General features: G+C 37.8%; 1 protein-coding gene across 35 annotated transcripts in view; it reads right to left on the minus strand.

Moving 5' to 3' along the window:
- Positions 1 to 24,023, minus strand: part of ANKRD55 (ankyrin repeat domain 55) — a 519,390-nt gene that overhangs the window by 44,454 nt on the left and 450,913 nt on the right. For all 35 annotated transcript variants that reach the window (XM_041765900.1, XM_041765901.1, XM_041765882.1 and 32 more), the window contains 2 exons: positions 8,718 to 8,848; positions 5,103 to 5,212 (listed from right to left, as the gene is read on the minus strand). In XM_041765900.1, coding sequence (XP_041621834.1) covers positions 5,103 to 5,212; positions 8,718 to 8,848 — 241 coding nt within the window. The remainder of the gene's footprint in view (positions 1 to 5,102; positions 5,213 to 8,717; positions 8,849 to 24,023) is intronic.

Below are 24,023 nucleotides of genomic sequence, written 5' to 3' on the forward strand. Positions count from 1 at the left end.
TGAGCTGCAGCTTAGCTTAGGCTGTGTATTGGAACTGGCTAGTTTGTCTGTGAGTTGTTTCCATCACAGAATCTTGCTGGGTGCAAAGGGCTAATTGAGGTGTCCCCTTGGCTTGTTTTTAAGCAGCTACAGTTTGGGGCTTCACTCTTAAAACCCTCCAGTTGAGCCCTGAGTAGAAGGAGCATACTATTCAGAAATATAAGAGTTAGTAGATTTTAAAATGAGTATGAATATCCAAGTACAAGGATACAATGTGGCCTTATAATTATAATTAGGGGACAAGTAGAGATTTTTTTTTGCACTAGCAAGGTAGGGAAGGAAGTTTCAGGGGAACTGAATGGTCGAGTTTGATGTTCATTGGATTCTAAAGTCTAGCAACAGTCTTGTAGGGGCCAATGGCAGGCCACCCCAAGATGGGCTGCTTTGGTATGGAATTATTTTGAGTTAAAAGCAGTCAAAACTTAGTAGATTCAGAAAATCTTTTTATCTCCCCCTCAACTGCCTGCCTCTACCAGGAAGAGAACTATTAACAGAGATTCCCTTTTACCTAAGAAACTTACCTGCCGAATAGGGTAATCTTTGTTTTCCAAACATCTCCTCTCACCTTCCTTCTAATGGCCTTCCTCCCCTTGGTATTCTCAGACCTCAACCCTTCTCCTTAGCCCAGATAAGCCTCATGTTGCCTTACTATGTCTGGAATTTCCATGTCTATGTGGGTTCCCATTACATATGCTACTAAATTTAATTTTTTTCCTGTGAATTGTCTCCTGTCTCATGTCAATTTGCTGCTTAGACCATCCAGAAGAATCTTGAAGCGTAGAGGAAACTCCTCCTCCCCAACACATCTGTATGGGTGACATATTTTTTCTAGACTTGTGTATGCTAAGGTGAGGAAAGCTGGGGTGAGAGTTGGTGTGGTGGTAGGAGCAGGGATTCATTATTTAGCACTGATCTGTGGTATTTTTTTTATTTCTATCTACCTTCCATCATAATCACTACTACTGCCATCATTATCACCAACATTTATTGAACACTGATGATTAGCAGTGTTCCATGCTTTTCACATGTTTTCTCATTTACTTCTGCCTATTTATTCTGAGATAAATACTGTATTATTCATACTTTGTAGAGAATGAAAGCTAGCTGAGCCTTGACAAGTTAATATGGTCATTAAGAGGAAGACCAGACTCAAATCCAGTTGGTCTGACTCCAGAGCTGGCACTCCTGGCCACCCTTTACCTCAATCCAAAAAGAAGTTTCATTAGTTTTCAGGTACATATAGTAAAACAAGGTTACAAGTGAAGAAACCAGGCAAAGAAAACAAGGGCAGGACAAAGATGTGGTTATGATCCTTCCTACATGTGTACCAAAGGTGGGACATAAGTTGGGCTTTGAGTTTTATACAGAGAGAAAAACATAATCCTAAGTCATAGTGTTCACATAGTACAAATAAATAATTATCAGGAGCAGCACAGCAATTACTCCTTTAGAAGAAATATTTTTTTGCTGTTTCTCATTTTTTAGATGCTGTGACGAAGTATTTTCTGACGAGACAGTAAGGAGTTTTGTAAAGGTAGGGCTTAATGACAGAATGTGGCCATTATAGTACATCCTATAGGGTCCACAACAGTGGATCCTAGGAGCATACCAGGCCCACAGGGCAGGTTACTTATCCTCACACATGCACCAGGGCAATAAGTTATCTTTTTGGTACCTCAGCTTCCTTATCTGTAAAATGGGGATAGAAATACCTATCACATAAACATGTGGTCAAGATTAGATAATATATGGAAAGCACTCAGAACTCTGTGTAGAACATGGTAAATTATGTGCTGTGTGTTCTCCTTTTCCTCATCATTGCAAATGCTGCTTATATACTTTGTGGTTAGCCAAACCAGCCTAAAGTTGTATCCATTTAGGAAAATTAAGCAGACAAGTTTTCATGGAAGGTCACTCCCTCTGCATTATGCCTATCAGGTTAAGAGTACCCACAAGTGAGACCAAATATATATATATATATTTTTTTTTTTTTTTTTTTTTTTTTTAGAAAACTATTACAATTACAATTCCACAAACAAGTGGAATAAAGAAGGCCAACGTTTGTGCCAGAGAGCATGGCTTAACTACTTTCTGCTTAAAACACTGAATGCAGATACTATCAAACACTGCCATGGCTATAACATTTCTCATAAAACAATGATAAAATATCTCATTTTAAGCAATATAATTCCATAGGGAATTCTTTAAGGCAAGTTAGTTTCTAAATGTTCTCTAGGTAACAAAGCCAATTGCTTTGCTATATGGGTTGTTGAGGTTTAACCCAATTCATTTCTGGAGAACATTTATCAGAAATGATGATTTTGATTTTGGAATACTTAACATTAACCTTTGGGTTTTCCTAGTTACCACAGTTAGTATTATCATAACTCAAGCAGAATATTATCTTCCAGAATCAGCTAAGTGTCCATTTAGGACAATAAAACTATATCATCAGCACATAGAAGGATGTTTATTTTTCTGGCTTCAGCTCTTCCGAAGGTGGTGGCTGGGTCACTAGGTATAATTTCAAGAGAAGGGGAAACTGCAACTCTGTGTTATCTCTGTTATAGTGATGTAATGTAGATCCTAGAGAGTCTAGGGCAACTGCTGGGCGTAATAAGCAATAGATTAATATGTCCACAAAAGAGGAAGTACAGTTGGATTGGTTTTCAATTTATTACTGCAGTGATTCGAGATGATGAGCCTCATCAACTGACCAAATTGACCTTGAGTGTGATTTTGACTGACAAAGCTTAGTTTACCCATCCGGTGCAATGGCATGACAGAGTCAGCTTTCCACCAAAATTCATTACCCCATTTCTTGTATTGGAGCCATTGCCAGGAGATGGATTCTATATTCCCAAGTGCTCCTTATACCCAGGTGTGGCATAGGACCAGTGTGGTAAATGACTAGTCCTTATTAAAAGAATATGATCTAAAGTGAATTATATCAAAGGCTGAGATTTTAAAGAAACAAGGAGGGCTTCTCCACACTACTATTTCCACGTTTCCAGGCTGAACAAAGAGGATTCTGTGATCCTAGAGGATGGTGGAGCCATAAGATGGAAGAAACTTAGATCCCTGAGTTACCATGTGGAGGGGAGCCACACCCAAACTAGGAACACCTACATTGGACAAAGAATTTCTTGTGTTAAAATATGGAAGCTTTGGGTTTAATTTGTTACAAATGCTATAATCACCACAAGAAAGGCATTTATCTTCTAGAATCAGGCAAATTTTGAAATGACTGCTCAGTGAGGCAGGTAAGACCAAATAGAGCCAATCAAGGCAGAACAGTCTTAAAGGTATATTTTATTTTTTTTTTAATTTTTATTTATCTATGATAGTCATACACAGAGAGAGAGAGAGGCAGAGACATAGGCAGAGGGAGAAGCAGGCTCCATGCACCAGGAGCCCGACGTGGGATTCGATCCCGAGTCTCCAGGATCACGCCCTGGGCCAAAGGCAGGCGCCAAACCGCTGCGCCACCCAGGGATCCCTTAAAGGTACATTTTAAATATATTTTTAAAAGATTATTCTTGGGAAAACAGTGTGATTTTGTGACTATTTTTGTGGGTTGTCCAGAAAATTCATTCTTTCTTTTTCCCAGTTCATCAAAAGAGAGTCATCCCTTTATGATGTCTATTGATTGTTAGCTCTGAGCTTGCTATTTCTTCTCTAAACTTCCTTGTTTCGTTGGCTTTGAGTAAATCCTAGTTTTTTTTGTTTTTTTTTTTTATTCCTGGATATAATCCAATGATAATAAGAGGCAATGCTTAGTTGGGAATAGTTCTGGAATTTCCCAGAGCCTTTTAGTGTAAAACAGAGTGAAATGAAGAAATCAAGTTACCTCTCAACCTTGGTCTCATGAACCCCCACAGAGCCTTAGGTTTAGTTTTGGACACAGGGTCTAGAGGATGAGGCTCCCAGAATGCACCCCTGTGGTGCTGGCCTGCGCTTAGCTCTGGGGAATCCTAAATTCCTATCAGAGGCATGTTCTGTGCTACAGAGGTTAAGGAAGTGCCCAGAATGTTGCTGATGCCACAGTGGGAAATGCTGTTATTAGGTGCTCCAAGGGGCTTTTGAAAGATTGTAGACTGAGGCCTTTTAGATACAGAATTGGGGAAGCTACACTTAGTCTGGACAAAACTTTTTCCTATATTGCTCAATTGTCTTACAAAAATGTGACCCTCTTGATCATCTAACTTACTTGAATATATTTCTTCATACAGCTCCCTGCAACTCACTGACCTGGTTTTCTTTCTAACTCACTCATTTCCCTGTGTCACTCTACTTTGCTGGGTCCCTTGCCTCCTTCCAACCAACAAATATTGGCATGACTTTGGGGGCATCTGGGTGCCTCAGTTGGTTAAGCATCCAACTCTTGATTTTGAGGTCATGATCTCAGGGTCCTGGCATAAGCCCTACATCAGGCTCCATACTCAGTGGAGTGTCTCCTTGGGGGTTCTCTCCTTCTCTCTCTGCCTCTTCCTCTGCTCACTCTCTCTAAAATAAATAAATGAATATTAAAAATGAATGTTGGCATGACTCTGACTTCAGAGTCCAGTCAGTGTTCTTCCACTCCCCTTCTCACTATTTGAAATTATCCTATTCATTTTGAGATTATCCTATTTATTTGTTTGCTAGTGTGCCACTTAGCTCCTTCACTAGAATGTAAGCTCTGTGAGGTCAGAGATGCTGTAATGCTTACTGGGAACCCCTAGGGCATACAATAGCAGTTGGTCCATGATAAGCACTCAACATTAATTGAATCAATAAATGCCTGATTAAATGAATGAATATAAGAATTCAGTTGATGAAAAATAGGATTTCTTAAATCAGAGATTAGAAGAAAAGGGTTTTATTCAATAAGAGGGGAATGAGAATAGAGCTTAAGAATCTTCCAGGGTATTTTGATTTACCGAGATGTGGTCCTGTCCACTACAATGTCAATAAAACTGGATGGGTTTTGTTTTTATTCACTGAAGAGGGTTGATTAAGTGACATTTTAATCCAAGTTAAGTCCCTCCCAATGTGAACATTGTGTGAACCTGGCTACTTACCTCACATCAGGCTCAGCAGTGGCAGCGTGCAGTGGCAGACGGCCATTTTTATCTGGGATATTGTGCTTGGCACCATTTCTAAGCAGACTCACACAGCCTTCCAGCCAACCCTGAAATACAAGAGCAACTGTGTCATTATATAACACAGCTTGGTATAACATAGACCAACAAGCTTTCTCTAATTTTCTTTCTCTTTCTTCTTTGGTATGGCTAAAAACATATTTTATTTTATTTGAAGTGGCTCAGGATCACAACTCCAATTTAGGCACTTCAACAGAGGACTAACGGTCTTGAGGTGTGGATTCCTGAGTTTCCTAGATTCCCTTATCTGTCTCCCATTCCCCATTTCTTACTTGCTGTTTTTCACTTTTATACTGAGTTTCTGGGACTAAATGTGGCACATGGTACCTCTAGCCTTCTCATTCTATGGGCTTAGCTCCAAATCATGCTTGTCAATGGTCTGACACAGGTGCCATGATCCAATTCCAAAAATTGGGCTCCTATGTCATTCTTGAGTTCTAGCCTTTACTCTATGTCTCAGTTTATCTATATCTGATAAACAAGCTTTGGTCCACTTTTCCAAGTTCCCTTTCTATTAACCACAAGGATAATATTTTGCTTATTATAGTATGTCTTTTCCCAATGTCTAGAATCCTAACCTGAGCCCTAGTTCAATGGCTCGGACCCTGCCATCTTGTTGACCAATTTTTCTGATGCTGAATATGGGGGTATCACCAGGATTGCTGTGTTTCACTCACTATGAATTTCTCAAGAAACTTTATGTGAACTCTCTTCTGTCCACTAATTCTCCAGATTGAGAATAGTATTACTGCACCTCATGCTTGTCTCATTTCAAAGAGCAGATAAAATGGCAGGCTAGTTCTCATTCTCTTTCTGTTCTATACTACCTTAATGGACTCAACCCTACTGATAATCAACTTGGCCAAGAAGTATGCCTCCTACATTCATCTAGAGCCATTGGAGTTACTTATTCAATTGTAAGTAGGCATATTAAGTAGATGAGGCTATTATTATGAAGAATAATATATTATCTCTCTCTCCTGCCATTCTCCATTCCTATATAGTTAAGCATCAAGACTACGCAGTCAGATGAAAAAAATTACTGATTTTCCCTCACAATACCGGAAACAATGAAAGTGTTACTAAATTAGTGGAGAAGAGAGATAATAAGAAAAGAAACTTATGGTTCTGGAAAGTCTGGAAAACAAATCTTTCAGTAAAAGCACATTCTCATAGGTTCTAATATTGAATATTGTTTTAAATTGGCTAATAATATCTAAGTCTTAAATAGAAGCAAATGTTTTTCAGCCTTGAGTTACAGTTCACTAATGTATTAAATCTGGTTTTAGTTTCTAAGGTCCAAGTCATCAAAATCTCTGATTAAAAGGAAAAAATATGACCCAGAGACCCACAAGAAAGGCATGCTGGACAAATTTGAGAGTTGCCTAAGTTTTACAGTTTTTGAAAAACAGATCTTCTGATGGGGGAGGGTTTGAAACATTTTAATCATTTTGCAACATTTCCTGGAACTATGTGTATGTGGTTTTCTTTTTTTCTTCAGAAATCAGAAAATCACTGAATACAATTGAAACCAATGGTCACTGTTTAGAACCAACAAGTACATTTTTTACTCACTGTGTGCTGCGTAGTTCCACATGTGTTTCTTTTTCTCTTGTGATAAATGTGGGATATTATTTTTACTACATTTTACAAATGAGGAAGGAGGTACAAAGAAGTCAAGTGATTTGCCTAAGCTTACATATCCACGGTAAGTATATTTGTATACTAGGTTTGGAGCTGTGACAGACAATTTCTAAGTGCCCTTTTTGCCAAGTTTCTCTTTAATATTTGAATTCAAACGCTGCTAGAAGGGAGTGGTGGGCTCCATGGTGCAATCCTCAGGACCAACCCTCACCCTTCCCAGGGAGCCACAGAAGAAACAGGGTGGGGTCCTTCCTTGGGTTACCACAAAGAAGAGGGGGCATCATTAAGAGAGTGATACTACATCCTGTCGTGCAGGCATACTTCCCTCAGGTAGCTCCTTAGAAAGAGTTGTCTGCAAAGGTGGCACCTCTCTCTTTAGGCTCACTACAGATCTAGGCGATCTACAGGATACCTCTTCTCAGTCCTTAAACTTCAGAATTTTGAATGAAGTGCAGCTTGGTTTCAGTCTATTCCCTACACAAGTAGCAGTCAACTTTAGAAACCATCACTATTCTCTTCCTCCATGCTTGATCCAAAATTTGTCTTTCCTCAGCTCGGATACCAGGAAAACAAAAAACAAATAAAATCCATAGCAGGAGCAGTTATTAGGACATGCTGGGCTATTGGGAAAGGGGCTGAGAGGGCATTCCTGTGTCTCTCTGAGATATGAGACTCCATCTAATACTCATAGGCCAGTGGTTTTCAAACTTGATTGGGTATAAAAATACCCAGGGAGGTTTGTTTAACATGCAGACACCTCCTTCCCACCCTCTACCCATGTCTGCTCACGGTGTCTGACTCAGGAAGTCTAGGGTGTACTCCTGGAAAGTGTATTTGAAACAAGTATTGCAATACTTTGAAAAATTCTTCCCACTTTCATGTCTAAGTCCTGGAGAAAGGGGACATGCAAATAGAAAAAGAAAAAGTAGTTTCTAAAGAAAGTCTCTGTAAGAATTAGGCAATGCCTCAATGTAATCTATGCTACTTCATGGCAGGAAGGTGTGGTGTGTGGGGAAAGGACATGTGCCTACTTCAGCAGGGCAGCTGCAGGACACAGTGGGGCTTGCCCAGGGCAAACCCACCACTGTCAATGGGAAGCAATAGCAAATCCAAGAATCTGCTTTGGTAGCAACAATAGTTATAGCAAGGGTTTCCAGGAGCCTCACTGGAGGTGAAGGAGAATGATGATCCATGTGTGGTGCTAAGAACTTGCTTGCCCTAGATTTAATGTAGCCATGGAGTTCCCTAGAAGGATTGCATGGAGGATCTGAAAAGAGAGGGGCTTGAAGATTTCCAGCAAGGATTACCAAGCTTGTTCTAATGTTGGGGAATGCTGAACTGAAATCTCTTGATTTCTCTCTATACAATTTTCATAGTGAGTACTGATTGTAGATTGAGTCCTACGCTTGGTATTGCCCCTTAATAGTCTGATATTTCTCCCCTACTGCCACCCCTCACTTTTCCCAGCTCTCAATATCCCCATATTCTCCAGCTACCACTCAACTCATCTTACTCTGCAATGTTACTTCAGCTTCAAGGGCCACCACTCACTGCGTATTAGCAGACTGCATTCTTAGAAGTAGTACCAAGTATTCCAGAAATGCCCCAAGGCAAATTCTGATGCAATCAAGATGGAAAATAATAATATATCCATAATGGCAATGTCACCTCTATCTTGAAGGATTGTTAGGATGATCCAAAATGACTGAGATCCACAAAACCAAATCTTTGTAGTGCTGTAATTGTCAGAAATGATTGGAGCAAAGCTTCAGCTTCTACTTCCGCTGGCTAGGTGCATAAATCCAAGAATACTTTTCTGCAAAGGGGGACCCCATAACAACACATTCTGCCCTCCCCACTCCTTGACCACCACAGAAACATTGTGGGTACCAGATAGGTTGCCAGGCATAGACTCGTGCGGCCATAAGCATCCTGCATGTTAATATTGGCACCCATCTTCAACAACAGCTTCACTGTGTCCACTTGACGTCCAGAAACTGCATGCATCAAGGGTGTGCATCCTGGAATGAGATATTTCATCAGCTTTTAATATTTGATTTGTGAAATTTATGGGCAAACTTTATTTACCTGTTCACTTATTATGCTCTTCATAGATAAAGGAGCTGTCCTCAACACAAACCCAGCTGTTGAGCTACACGGGACTCAAGAGAAATGAAAATCATTGTTGCTACATTTATAAAAACTATGTATTTTTTTCTGGCTCTATTAAATCTTCCATAATTTTGCAGTAATTGGTTGATTAAAATATTTTGTACCAATGATTAAAAAAATGCCTCTTTACTACCTCGAGAATCAGCACAATCTGGGACATAACAGGCAGTTTTATCCTGGCTTGGCCTGAACAATGTAGAATCTGGAAGTGTCTAGAAAGCAACTCCAGCCAGGCAGACAGGTCCAACAGACTTTTATTAGAGGTGGTGGATGATAAAGGGCAGTGATGGCAGTCTAGCTTTGGCTTGTACACATTCTTGAGAAAAGGGTCTACCTTTGCTGAAATACTTCTGTTTTGGTTATTAATATAGGCCAAAGCATTTGGCTCCTCATGTGTTTTCTTTATGAATAAAAACGGAGCTGAAATCACACATTCTGATTAACTCGTAGGCCTGCCTGATGAGACAGGATCCAGGGGCTTCCCACTCCTTTAGGTGAAGAAACCAAATCTCACAAACAGTCCCTTGCCAAGCTGAGACTTGTTTACGTGTCTTATCATTGGTGGTTCCACCTTCTTCCAGTGAACTGCAAGCTAGGACCCTAGGAGATCCCTGAAAATGGACAAATGGCAGGACTGCTGTTTTCCCCGAAAGACTGCGCTGATAATCCAGTTTATCTGCAAATCGCCCCCTTCTAATGCTCTTTGAGTAAAAGCAGCAGTGAAGCTTTTGTCTTAAAAAGTTGTGACAGTTCCTCTTTATTTCTTCCTCTCTCCTTTTTCCCCCTTTCCTCCCTCTCTACCACCCTCCCTCCTTCCCTCTCTCTCTCTTTTTTTGTTTGCCAGTGTTGAATTGCTCTAGCACCATTTGTTGAAGAGGCTTTCTTCCACTCTGAATTACATCTGCACTGTTGTCAGTAATCAGTTGAGTATATTTGTATGAGTTTATTTCTGATTTTTTCTTCTTTTCCATTAATCTATGTGTGTATCCCTCAGCCATTACCACATAGTCTTGATTCCTTAGCTATACAATAAGTCTTGAAATTTGGCAGACTGATTTCTCCTGCTTTATTATTTAAAAAAATTTTTTTTATTTTAATTCCAGCTAGTTAAGATACAGTGTGATATTAGACGCAGGTGTATAGTATAGTGATTCAACACTTCACTTGGTGCCCGTCACAATCAGTGCATCCTTAATCATCATCACCTTTTGAACCCATCCCCCCACCCAGCTCTCCTCTGATAACCATCAGTGTATTCTCTGTATTTAAGAGTCTGTTTCTTGATTTGTCTCTCTTTCCCCCCCCTTTGATCATTTCTTTTGTTTCTTAAATTCCACATATGAGTGAAATCATATGGTATTTGTCTTTCTCTAACTGACTTATTTCACTTAGCATTATATTCTCTAGCTCTGTCCATGTTGTTACAAATGGCAAGATTTCATTCTTTTTTACAGCTGAATAATATTCATATATATATACATATTATATATAGAGAGATGAATGGGTAGAGAAGATGTGATATATATATATAGTATTAGGCTGAGTGAAGTAAGTCAATTGGAGAAGGACAATCATCATATGGTTTCACTCATTCGGGGAATATAAGAAATAGTGAAAGGTATTATAAGGGAAAGGAGGGAAAATGATTGGGAAAAATTAGAGAGGGTGGCAAAACATGAGAGATTCCTAACTCTGGGAAATGAACAAAGGGTAGTGGAAGGGGAGGCGGGTAGGGGGATGGGGTAACTGGGTGATGGGCACTGAAGAGGGCACTTGATGGGATGAGCACTGGGTGTTATATGTTGGCAAATCAAAATTCAATAATAAAAAATATATATGTATATATATACATATATATGTGTATACACACAGACACACAGACACACACACACACACACACACACACACACACACACCACATCTCTATCCATTCATGTATTGATGGAAACTTGGGCTGCTTCCATATCTTGGCTACTGTAATAATGTTGCTATAAACATAGGGGCATGTATTCCTTTGAATTAGTGTTTTTGCATTTTTGCAGATCATAGGGTAGTTCTAATTTTAACTTTTTTGAGGGACAAATGAACCGAAAAAGGCCTAGAATGAACCAACCTCCATACTTTGCTTCATAGTGGCTGCATCACTTTGCATTTCTACCAACAGTACACGAGAGTCCTTTTTCTCCACATCCTCACCAATATCTGTTGTATCTTCTGTTGTTGATTTTAGCCATTCTGAAAGGTGTGAGGTGATACTGCATTGTAGTTTTGGTTTGTATTTCCCTGATGATAAGCGAAGATGAACAGCTTTTCATGTGTCAGTTGGCCATGTCTAAGTCTTTGGAGAAATGTCTGTTCATGTCTTCTTTTCGTTTTTAAATTGGATTATTTGTTTTTTAGGTGCTGAGTTTTATAAGTTCTTTATATATTTTGTATACTAACCCTTTATCAGATATGTCATTTGCAAATATCTTTCCCATTCATAGGCTTCCTTTCAGTTTTGTGGATTCACTGTGCAAAAGTTTTTATTTTGATATGGTCCTAATAGTTTATTTTTGCTTTTGTTTCCCTTGTCAAAGGAGACCTACCTAGGAAAAAGTTGCTACAGCCAATGTCAAAAAGGTTATTGCCTATCTTCAACAATTTACATTTTGGTTTTTAATCCATTTTGAATATATTTTTGTATATGGTATAAGAAAGTGATCCAGCTTCTTTCTTTTGCATGTTGCTATCTAGTGTTTCCAACACCATTTGGTTTTTTGTTTTTAAAAGAATTTATTTATTTATTCATGAGAGACACACAGAGAGAGGCAGAAACATAGGAAGAGAGAGGAGAAGCAGGCTCCATGCAGGAAACCTGATGTGGGACTCTATCCCGGGACCCCAGGATCATGCCCTGAGCCAAAGGCAGACGCTCAACCGCTGAGCCATCCAGGCGTTCCTCCAATACCATTTGTTAAAGAGACTATCCCTTTCCCATTGGATATTCTTTCCTGCTTTGTCAAAGATTAACTGACCACATAGTTGTGGGTCCATTTCTGGATTTTCTATTCTGTTCTGTTGAGATATATGTCTATTTTTGTGCCAGTACTAGACTATTTTGATGACTATAGCTTTGTAATATAACTTGAAGTCAAGAATTATGATGCCTCCAGCTTTGTTTTTTCGTTTTCCAGATTGCTTTGGGTATTCAGGGTCTTTTGTGGTTCCATATAAATTTTAGAATTATTTGTTCTAGTTCTGTGAAAAATGCTGTTGCTATTTTGATAAGGATTGCATTAAATGTGTAGACTGTTTTGGGTAGTGTGAACATTTAAACAATATTTTTTCTTCCCATCCATGAGCATGGAATGGCTTTCCATTTCTATGTGTCATCTTCAATTTCTTTCATCAGTGTTTAATGGTTTTCAGACCTCAGGTCTTTTACTTCTTTGGTTAGGTTTATTCCTAGGTATCTCATTGTTTTTGGTACAATTGTAAATGGGACTGCTACCTTAATTTATCTTTCTGGGTGTTTCATTATTGGTGTAGAGAAATGCACCAGATTTCTGTCCATTGATCTTGTACTCTGCAACTTTACTGAATTCATGTAACAGTTTTAACAGTTTTTTTGGTGGAGTCTTTGGTAGAGCTTTCTATATATACTATGATGTCATCTGCAAATAGGGAACATTTTTACTTCTTCCTTACTGATTTGGTTAACCTACATTCCTTTTTCTCATATGATTGCTGTAGCTGAGACTTTTAGTACTGTGTGCAAGAGAAGTGGTGAGAATGGATATACTTGTCTTATTTCTGACCTTAGAGGAAAAACTCAGCTTTTCCCCATTGAGGATGATGTTTAGGATTTCCCATAGATGGCCTTTATTATGTTGAGGTATGTTCCCTCTAAACCTACTTTTTTGAGGATTTTTTATCATGAATGGTACTTTGTCAAATGCTTTTTCTGCATCTAATGAAATGATCATATGGTTCTTATACTTCCTCTTATTGACATGATGTATCACATTGATTGATTTGTGAATATTGAACCACCCTTGCAACCCAGGAGTAAATCCACTTAATTGTGGATGATTTTTAAAAATATTGTTGAATTTGGTTCGCTAGTATTTTTTTTTAAGATTTTACTTATCCATGAGAGACACACAGAGAGAGGCAGAGACACAGGCAGAGGGAGGAACAGGCTCCCCACAGGGAGCCCATCTGGGACTCAATCCCAGGACTCCAGGATCACGCACTGAGCTGAAGGCAGAAACACTCAACTACTGAGCCACCCAGGTACCCTTGGTTTACTAGTATTTTATTGAGGATTTTTGCATCTATGTTTATCAGGGATTTTGGCCTGTAGTTCTCTTTTTTAGTGGTGTCTTTATCAGGTTTTGGTATCAGGATAATGCTGGCTTCATAGAATGAATCTGGACGTTTTCCTTCCTTTTCCAGTTTTTGGAATAGTTTGAGGAGAATAGGTATTTTTAAATTTTATTTTGTTATAAATTTATTTTTTATTGGTGTTCAATTTGCCAACATATAGAATAATACCCAGTGTTCATCTCATTACGTGCCCCCCTCAGTGCCCGTCACCCAGTCACCCCCACCCCTCGCCCACTTCCCCTTCCACCACCCCTAGTTCGTTTCCCAGAGTTAGGAGTCTCTCATGTTCTGTCTCCCTTTCTGATATTTCCCACTCATTTTTAGGAGAATAGGTATTAACTCTTGTTTAAATGTTTGGTAGAATTCACTTGTGAAGCCATCTGGTCCTGGATTTTTGTTTCTCGGGTATTTTTTGAATACTGATTCAATTTCTTTTCTGGTTTATTGGTCTGTTCAAATTTTCTATTTCTTCTTGTTTCAGTTTTTGTAGTTTATATGTTTCTAGGAATCTATCCACTTCTTCCAAGTTGTCCAATTTGTTGACATATAGTTTTTCATAATATTCTTTTATAGTTGTTTGTATTTCTGCGGTGTTGGCTGTTATTTCTCCTCTCTCATTTGTGATTTTATTTATTTGAGTCCTTTTTCTTTTCTTCTTGATAAGTCTGGCTAGAGGTTTGTCAATTTTATTGATTTTTCCCCCCAAAGAATCAGCTCCTAGTTTCATTGATCTGTTCTGTTTTTTTTTTTTTAGTTTCTATATCATTTATTTCTTCTCTAATATTTATTATTTCCTTCTTTCTGCTGACTTTAGGTTTTGTTTTTTGTTCTTTTTCTAGCTACTTCAGGCGTAAGGTTAGGTTGTTTATTTGAGATTTTTCTTGCTTCTTGAGGTAGGCCTACATTGCTCTAAGCTTCCCTCTTTGAGCCACTTTTGTTGCATCACAAAGGTTTCAGCCCACTGTGTTTTCATTTTTATTTGTTTCCATGTCCTTCTTAATTTTTCACTTATTTCCTGGTTGGCACATTTATTGTTTAATACTGTGTTACTTAACTTCCAATTATTTGTGGTCTTTCCAGATGTGTTCTTCTAGTTTCATGGCATTGTGGTCAGAAAAGATGCATAGTACAGAGAATGTTCCATGTGCACTTGAAGAAGAATGGGTATTCTGCTGTTTTAGGATGGAATGTTCTAAATATATCTGTTAAATCCTTCTGGTCCAGTATGTCATTCAAAGCCATTGTTGATTTTCTGTTTAAATAATCTAACCACTGATGTAGGTAGGGTGTTAAAGTCCCTTCCTATTATTATATTATTGATCGTTTCCTTTCAGTTTGTTATTAATAGGTGCTTCTATAGTGGGTGCATAAATAATTGTTGAATCTTCTTGCTGGACTGTCCCCTTTATTATTATATAGTTTCCTTCTTTGTTGTTAACAGTCTTTGTTTCAAAGTCTCATTTGTCTGATATATATATATATATATAGCTATTCTGGCCTTTTTTGACACACACACACACACACACACACACACACACCACATCTCTATCCATTCATGTATTGATGGAAACTTGGGCTGCTTCCATATCTTGGCTACTGTAATAATGTTGCTATAAACATAGGGGCATGTATTCCTTTGAATTAGTGTTTTTGCATTTTTGCAGATCATAGGGTAGTTCTAATTTTAACTTTTTTGAGGGACAAATGAACCGAAAAAGGCCTAGAATGAACCAACCTCCATACTTTGCTTCATAGTGGCTGCATCACTTTGCATTTCTACCAACAGTACACGAGAGTCCTTTTTCTCCACATCCTCACCAATATCTGTTGTATCTTCTGTTGTTGATTTTAGCCATTCTGAAAGGTGTGAGGTGATACTGCATTGTAGTTTTGGTTTGTATTTCCCTGATGATAAGCGAAGATGAACAGCTTTTCATGTGTCAGTTGGCCATGTCTAAGTCTTTGGAGAAATGTCTGTTCATGTCTTCTTTTCGTTTTTAAATTGGATTATTTGTTTTTTAGGTGCTGAGTTTTATAAGTTCTTTATATATTTTGTATACTAACCCTTTATCAGATATGTCATTTGCAAATATCTTTCCCATTCATAGGCTTCCTTTCAGTTTTGTGGATTCACTGTGCAAAAGTTTTTATTTTGATATGGTCCTAATAGTTTATTTTTGCTTTTGTTTCCCTTGTCAAAGGAGACCTACCTAGGAAAAAGTTGCTACAGCCAATGTCAAAAAGGTTATTGCCTATCTTCAACAATTTACATTTTGGTTTTTAATCCATTTTGAATATATTTTTGTATATGGTATAAGAAAGTGATCCAGCTTCTTTCTTTTGCATGTTGCTATCTAGTGTTTCCAACACCATTTGGTTTTTTGTTTTTAAAAGAATTTATTTATTTATTCATGAGAGACACACAGAGAGAGGCAGAAACATAGGAAGAGAGAGGAGAAGCAGGCTCCATGCAGGAAACCTGATGTGGGACTCTATCCCGGGACCCCAGGATCATGCCCTGAGCCAAAGGCAGACGCTCAACCGCTGAGCCATCCAGGCGTTCCTCCAATACCATTTGTTAAAGAGACTATCCCTTTCCCATTGGATATTCTTTCCTGCTTTGTCAAAGATTAACTGACCACATAGTTGTGGGTCCATTTCTGGATTTTCTATTCTGTTCTGTTGAGATATATGTCTATTTTTGTGCCAGTACTAGACTATTTTGATGACTATAGCTTTGTAATATAACTTGAAGTCAAGAATTATGATGCCTCCAGCTTTGTTTTTTCGTTTTCCAGATTGCTTTGGCTATTCAGGGTATTTTGTGGTTCCATATAAATTTTAGAATTATTTGTTCTAGTTCTGTGAAAAATGCTGTTGCTATTTTGATAAGGATTGCATTAAATGTGTAGACTGTTTTGGGTAGTGTGAACATTTAAACAATATTTTTTCTTCCCATCCATGAGCATGGAATGGCTTTCCATTTCTATGTGTCATCTTCAATTTCTTTCATCAGTGTTTAATGGTTTTCAGACCTCAGGTCTTTTACTTCTTTGGTTAGGTTTATTCCTAGGTATCTCATTGTTTTTGGTACAATTGTAAATGGGACTGCTACCTTAATTTATCTTTCTGGGTGTTTCATTATTGGTGTAGAGAAATGCACCAGATTTCTGTCCATTGATCTTGTACTCTGCAACTTTACTGAATTCATGTAACAGTTTTAACAGTTTTTTTGGTGGAGTCTTTGGTAGAGCTTTCTATATATACTATGATGTCATCTGCAAATAGGGAACATTTTTACTTCTTCCTTACTGATTTGGTTAACCTACATTCCTTTTTCTCATATGATTGCTGTAGCTGAGACTTTTAGTACTGTGTGCAAGAGAAGTGGTGAGAATGGACATACTTGTCTTATTTCTGACCTTAGAGGAAAAACTCAGCTTTTCCCCATTGAGGATGATGTTTAGGATTTCCCATAGATGGCCTTTATTATGTTGAGGTATGTTCCCTCTAAACCTACTTTTTTGAGGATTTTTTATCATGAATGGTACTTTGTCAAATGCTTTTTCTGCATCTAATGAAATGATCATATGGTTCTTATACTTCCTCTTATTGACATGATGTATCACATTGATTGATTTGTGAATATTGAACCACCCTTGCAACCCAGGAGTAAATCCACTTAATTGTGGATGATTTTTAAAAATATTGTTGAATTTGGTTCACTAGTATTTTTTTTTAAGATTTTACTTATCCATGAGAGACACACAGAGAGAGGCAGAGACACAGGCAGAGGGAGGAACAGGCTCCCCACAGGGAGCCCATCTGGGACTCAATCCCAGGACTCCAGGATCACGCACTGAGCTGAAGGCAGAAACACTCAACTACTGAGCCACCCAGGTACCCTTGGTTTACTAGTATTTTATTGAGGATTTTTGCATCTATGTTTATCAGGGATTTTGGCCTGTAGTTCTCTTTTTTAGTGGTGTCTTTATCAGGTTTTGGTATCAGGATAATGCTGGCTTCATAGAATGAATCTGGAAGTTTTCCTTCCTTTTCCAGTTTTTGGAATAGTTTGAGGAGAATAGGTATTTTTAAATTTTATTTTGTTATAAATTTATTTTTTATTGGTGTTCAATTTGCCAACATATAGAATAATACCCAGTGTTCATCTCATTACGTGCCCCCCTCAGTGCCCGTCACCCAGTCACCCCCACCCCTCGCCCACCTCCCCTTCCACCACCCCTAGTTCGTTTCCCAGAGTTAGGAGTCTCTCATGTTCTGTCTCCCTTTCTGATATTTCCCACTCATTTTTAGGAGAATAGGTATTAACTCTTGTTTAAATGTTTGGTAGAATTCACTTGTGAAGCCATCTGGTCCTGGATTTTTGTTTCTCGGGTATTTTTTGAATACTGATTCAATTTCTTTTCTGGTTTATTGGTCTGTTCAAATTTTCTATTTCTTCTTGTTTCAGTTTTTGTAGTTTATATGTTTCTAGGAATCTATCCACTTCTTCCAAGTTGTCCAATTTGTTGACATATAGTTTTTCATAATATTCTTTTATAGTTGTTTGTATTTCTGCGGTGTTGGCTGTTATTTCTCCTCTCTCATTTGTGATTTTATTTATTTGAGTCCTTTTTCTTTTCTTCTTGATAAGTCTGGCTAGAGGTTTGTCAATTTTATTGATTTTTCCCCCCAAAGAATCAGCTCCTAGTTTCATTGATCTGTTCTGTTTTTTTTTTTTTTAGTTTCTATATCATTTATTTCTTCTCTAATATTTATTATTTCCTTCTTTCTGCTGACTTTAGGTTTTGTTTTTTGTTCTTTTTCTAGTTCCTTCAGGCGTAAGGTTAGGTTGTTTATTTGAGATTTTTCTTGCTTCTTGAGGTAGGCCTACATTGCTCTAAGCTTCCCTCTTTGAGCCACTTTTGTTGCATCACAAAGGTTTCAGCCCACTGTGTTTTCATTTTTATTTGTTTCCATGTCCTTCTTAATTTTTCACTTATTTCCTGGTTGGCACATTTATTGTTTAATACTGTGTTACTTAACTTCCAATTATTTGTGGTCTTTCCAGATGTGTTCTTCTAGTTTCATGGCATTGTGGTCAGAAAAGATGCATAGTACAGAGAATGTTCCATGTGCACTTGAAGAAGAATGGGTATTCTGCTGTTTTAGGATGGAATGTTCTAAATATATCTGTTAAATCCTTCTGGTCCAGTATGTCATTCAAAGCCATTGTTGATTTTCTGTTTAAATAATCTAACCACTGATGTAGGTAGGGTGTTAAAGTCCCTTCCTATTATTATATTATTGATCGTTTCCTTTCAGTTTGTTATTAATAGGTGCTTCTATAGTGGGTGCATAAATAATTGTTGAATCTTCTTGCTGGACTGTCCCCTTTATTATTATATAGTTTCCTTCTTTGTTGTTAACAGTCTTTGTTTCAAAGTCTCATTTGTCTGATATATATATATATATATATAGCTATTCTGGCCTTTTTTGAAAAAGATTTTATTTATCTGAGAGAAAGGGAGAGCAAAGAAGGATAGTGAGAGGGAGAAGCAGACTGCCTACTGAGCAGAGTCTGATGCAGGGCTCTATCCCAGGACCCTGAGATCATGACCTGAGCCAAAGGCAGATGCTTAACCAACTGAGGTACCCAGATGCTCCTCTGGCTTTCTTTTGATGTCAGTTTGCATGATAGATGTTTCTCCATCCCCTCACTTTCAAACTTCAGGTTTCTTTAGGTCTGAAATGAGTCTCTCAGAGGAAGCATATAGATGGGTCTTATTTTTTTTTAAAAGATTTATTTATTTATTTATTTATTTATTTATTTATTTATTTATGTGAGAGAGAGAGAGAGAGAGAGAGAGAGAGAGGCAGAGACACAGGAGGAGGGAGAAGCAGGCTCCATGCTGGGAGCCTAACACGGGACTCGATCCTGGGACTCCAGGATCACACCCTGGGCCGAAGGCAGGTGCCAAACCACTGAGCCACCCAGGGATCCCCGGGTCTTATTTTTTTATCCATTCTGTCACCTTATGCCTTTTGATTGGAGTGTTTAGTCCATTTACATTCAAAGTTATTATTGATAGATATGCATTTATTGCCATTTCATTACTTGTTTTGTGGTTGTTTCTGAAGATTTTCTCTGATCCTTTCTTGTCTTTCATGTTTTGCTGATTTTCTTTATACTATATTTGGATTTCTTTCTCTTTATTCTTTCCATGTTTATTAGTGGTTTTTGACATATGGCTTGACATCTAGGTTTGTATATAACTTCTGCATATAGCAGTATATATTAAGTTGATGGTTATTTCAGTTTGAACCTATTCCTTTCTCTTCTTCTCCCCACGTTTTATTATGTTTTACATCTTTTTTTATGAGTTTGTTGACTGATTTTCTTTACAGAAATATTCATTTTTACTGCTTTTGTGTTTCCTGTCATTATAGTGTCACTTTTGGTCTCTCCTTTTCATACAGAGTCCCCTTTAATATTTCTTTTTTTTTCCTTTAATATTTCTTACAGGGGAAAAATCTTTATCTCTCCTTCTATTCTGATTGATAACTTTGCTAGACAGAGCATTCTTGGCTGCAGATTTTTTGCATTCAATACTGAATATATCATGCCACTCCCTTCTGGAAGTTGCTGTTGAAAAAATTCCTGATAGCCTTATAGGCTTTCACTTGTAAGTTACTGGCTTCTTTTGTCTTACTGCTTTTAAGATTTTTTCTTTATCACTATATCTTGCAAGTTTATTTACAATATGTTTAGGTGTGGGTCTGCTTTTGTTTATTTTGATGGGAGTTCTCTGTCTGTCCTGGATCTGGATATCTGTTCCTCAAATTAGAGAAGTTTTCAGCTATTATTTCTTCAAATAAAATTTCTGCCCCCTTTTCTCTCTCTTCTTCTGGGACTCCTGTAGTACAAATGTTACTATGTTTAATGGAGTCACTGAGTTCCTATGCCTATTTATGTTTTGTTCAATTCTTTTTTCTCTCTTTTGTTCAGCTTGATTACTTTTAATTACTGTCTTCTAGGTCACTAATTACTTCCTCTGTTTTTTCCATTCTGCTATTCATTCCATTAAGAGCATTTCTCATTTCATTTAATGAGTCCTTTATGTCTGTGATTTATTCCTTATCTTTGTATTAAGGGTCTCACTCATGTCTTACACTCTTTTCTCAAGTTCAGTGAGTCTCCTTATGATCATTGCTTTAAACTATCAGGCATGTTACTTAAATTTGTTTCACTTAGATCTCTGGCCATAGCTTTTTCCTATTCTTTCAGTTAGGATAAATTTCTGTCTTTGTTTTGTCTGCCTCTCTGTGTCTGTCTCTCTGTGTTAAGAAAGTCAGCTATGTTTTTTGTTTTTAAAAGTAGTTAACTTTGGGCAGCCTGGGTGGCTCAGTGGTTTAGCGCCGCCTTCAGCCCAGGGCCTGATCCTGGAGACCAGGGATCGAATCCCACGTTGGGTTCCCTGCTTCTCCCTCTGCCTGTATCTCTGCCTCTGTGTGTGTGTGTGTGTGTGTCTCATGAGTAAATAATAAAATAAAAAAATCTTAAAAAAAAAAAGAAACTAGTAACTTTATGAAAAGGTGATCCTGGAGTGTCCTGCAGTGTAGTGTCCCCTGTTACCCCTATCCTGTGTGTGCTCTTCATACCTTGAGTATTGTGTCTGAGTTAATTTTCCTTTCAGTATCGTTGTCTTCAATGACTCTCTGTGGTATTAGCGGGACCCAGGCAGGGTAGCCCTGAGGGGGCATGCCCACTGGGGAACTTGGGAGTGGGGTGACAGTGTTAGCAAAATTTGTGTTGGGCCATTAGTCATATCTGGATGTCCTGAAGTGCTGTGATGGCTGGAAGCTGTGCCCTGGCACCAGGAGGCAAGTGGTTGGCTGGGTGTAGTGCTGTGGCTGCGTGGGGGCACAGGGTGGCAGTTGTGTACCTGGCCACTGGGCAGGGCATGTGCACAACTTTGACAAAATTTGCCTTGAGCTCGGGCCAAGGCTCCAAGTGTCTATGTAGCCCCACCTCCCACAGGTGGCTCTGTGTTTATACTGAGGGGCGGGGTGGGGTGGGGGTAATGGTGCTGCCAGTTTTCTCATTTTCAGAAATCACTATGAACTGATCTTTCACTTGTCCCTGCTGTTATGTAAAGTGCCATATGTTGTTGTTGTTGTTGTTGTTGCTTCTCCATATAATCTGCTGATTCTTTAAGGGTGGCAACCCAGCTATCACTCACCCTCCTGGCTCACCCAGAGCTGAGTCAGCTGACTTTTAAAGCTTTAGGCTCCAAGTCCCACTGGTTTTAAAAACTCGCAGAATCCAGTCCCTCTGGTTTTTAAGGAAAAAATGTTATGGGGATCAGACTTCCATGAGTGGCTCCCCGTGTAAGGGCCTGTTTCTCTGTCCTCTCCATGTGCAGCTCCCTCCCTCCTGCAGGTAGGCTCCATCTGCCTTTCTGACCTTCCTAACCTTTCAGATGCAGTTTCTCTATATTTAGTTGTGGAGTTTGTTATGCCAGTCTTTGGATCACTCTCCAGTTTATTGACTTGGATGTGGATGATACCTAGTTGTAAACATGCGATGCGTGAACTAAGGTTCCTCTACTCTTCCATCTTCCTAAGTTCTCCTTTCCACTTTATTCTTTTTCAAAATTGATTTAACTCTACTAAATCTTTGGCCTTTCTATATACATTTTAGATAATTTTGTGTATATCTACACAAAAATCTTGCTGGGGTTTGATAGAAATTGAATTAAACCTGTATATGAATTTGAAAAGCACTGAATATTTACTACCTTGAGCCTTCTAATCCATGAGCATGATATGTCTCTCCATTTATTTAGATCTCTTTTGATTTCTGTCATCAGCATTTTATAGTTTTTGGTATAAAATCTGGTACATATTTTGTTATATTCACACCTAAGTATTCTTTGGTTGAGCAATTTTAAATGGTATTGTAGTTTTTTTGTTTTGTTTTAGGGGGGGGCAGAGGGAGAGAAAGAGAGAAACTTAAGTAGGCTCCACACTGAGTGTGAACCCAGATGCAGAGCTTGATCCTGTGACCCTAAGATAATGACCTAAGCTGAAATCAAGAATTGGACGCTTAACCAATTGAGCCACCCAGGCATCCCAAACGGTATTATAGTTTTAATTGTGATATCCATGTATTCACTTCTATTATACAGGAATATAATTTGTTTTTATGGATTGATCTTACACACTGTGACCTTGCTGAACTCATTGAGTTGTAGACGTTTTTTTGGTAGCTTCTCAGGATTTTCTACGTGGAAAATCAAGCTGTGCAAAAGGGGAAAGTTTTGTTTTTTTCATTTTCAATAGATATGCTTTTTATTTCCTTTTCTTACCTTTTTTTTGCACTGGCTAGAACTTCCATTATTATGCTGAATATAATTAAGAGTGGACATCTTTGCTTTGTTCCTGATTTTAGAGGCAAAGTATTCAGTCTTTTTTACCACTAAATAAAATGTTAATTCTAGGGTTTTATTTCTTCTTTTGTAGATCAAATGGGGGAAGTGCCCCTTTATTCCCATTTTTCTGAGTTTTTGATCATCAATGTGTGTAAAATTTTTTCAAATGCTTTTCTGCATTCATTGATATGATCATATGATTTTTCTTCTTTAGCTAGTTAATATGATGGGTTACATCGATTGATTTTGAAATACCAAATCACACATTCATATAACAAATCCCACTTGGTCATGGTATATAATTCTAGTTCTAAATTACTGACTTAAATTTGCTAACATTTTGCTAAGGTTTTTTATATCTACATTCATGAGGAGTATTGGTCTTTAGGTTCACTTTTTTATATCATCTTTTTATATCACCTGTTTTCAATGTCAGGGTAATAATTAGCTTCATAAATGTAACTGAGAAGAGTTTCCTTCTCATTTTTTCTGGAAGAGGTTATTTAGAATCAATATTAATTATTATTTAAAAGTTTGAAGTTTTCAGAGAAAACATCTAGGCCTAAAACTTTCTTTTTCTGGGAATTTAAAAATTATGAATATACTTTCCTTAATAGTTATAGGGACATTCAAATAGTCTATTTCCTACAGGATGAATTGTGGTTGTTTACCTTTTTTGAGGAATCGAGCCATTCATCTAAATAGTCAAATTTATGTGCGTAGAGTTTTTTTTTGTTGTTGTTGTAGTTCCTTTTTATTGGTTAGATGTCCATAGGTTCTATAGTGATATCTTTGGTTTCACTCTTGATAGTGGTAGTTTGTGACTTCTTTCATTTTGTGTCAGTACTGCTAGAATTTTGTCAATTTTATTGGTTTTTTTTCAAAGAATCAGTTCCTTGCTTCATTGATTTTCTTTATTGTTTTCTGTTTTTAATTCCATTGATTTCTCTTCTTTCTTTATTCTTTCTTTCTTTGGTTTATTTTGTTGTTTTTCTAAATTCTTGGGATAAGAACTTAGATTATTGACTGATACTTTTCCTTTTTTCTAATGAATGTATTCAGTGCCATACACTGCTTTAGCTGTGCCCCACAAATTTTAAGATTTCATACATTCATTTCTACTCAAGGGCCGTACAAGCTAGGATTGAACCCAAAGAGTCTGGATCTTGCATTATCATACAAGTGGTAATATTCATTTCTCCTCATTTTCCATTTC

The sequence above is a fragment of the Vulpes lagopus genome, chromosome 8 (genome assembly GCF_018345385.1).
Source record: "Vulpes lagopus strain Blue_001 chromosome 8, ASM1834538v1, whole genome shotgun sequence".
NCBI lineage: Eukaryota > Metazoa > Chordata > Mammalia > Carnivora > Canidae > Vulpes > Vulpes lagopus.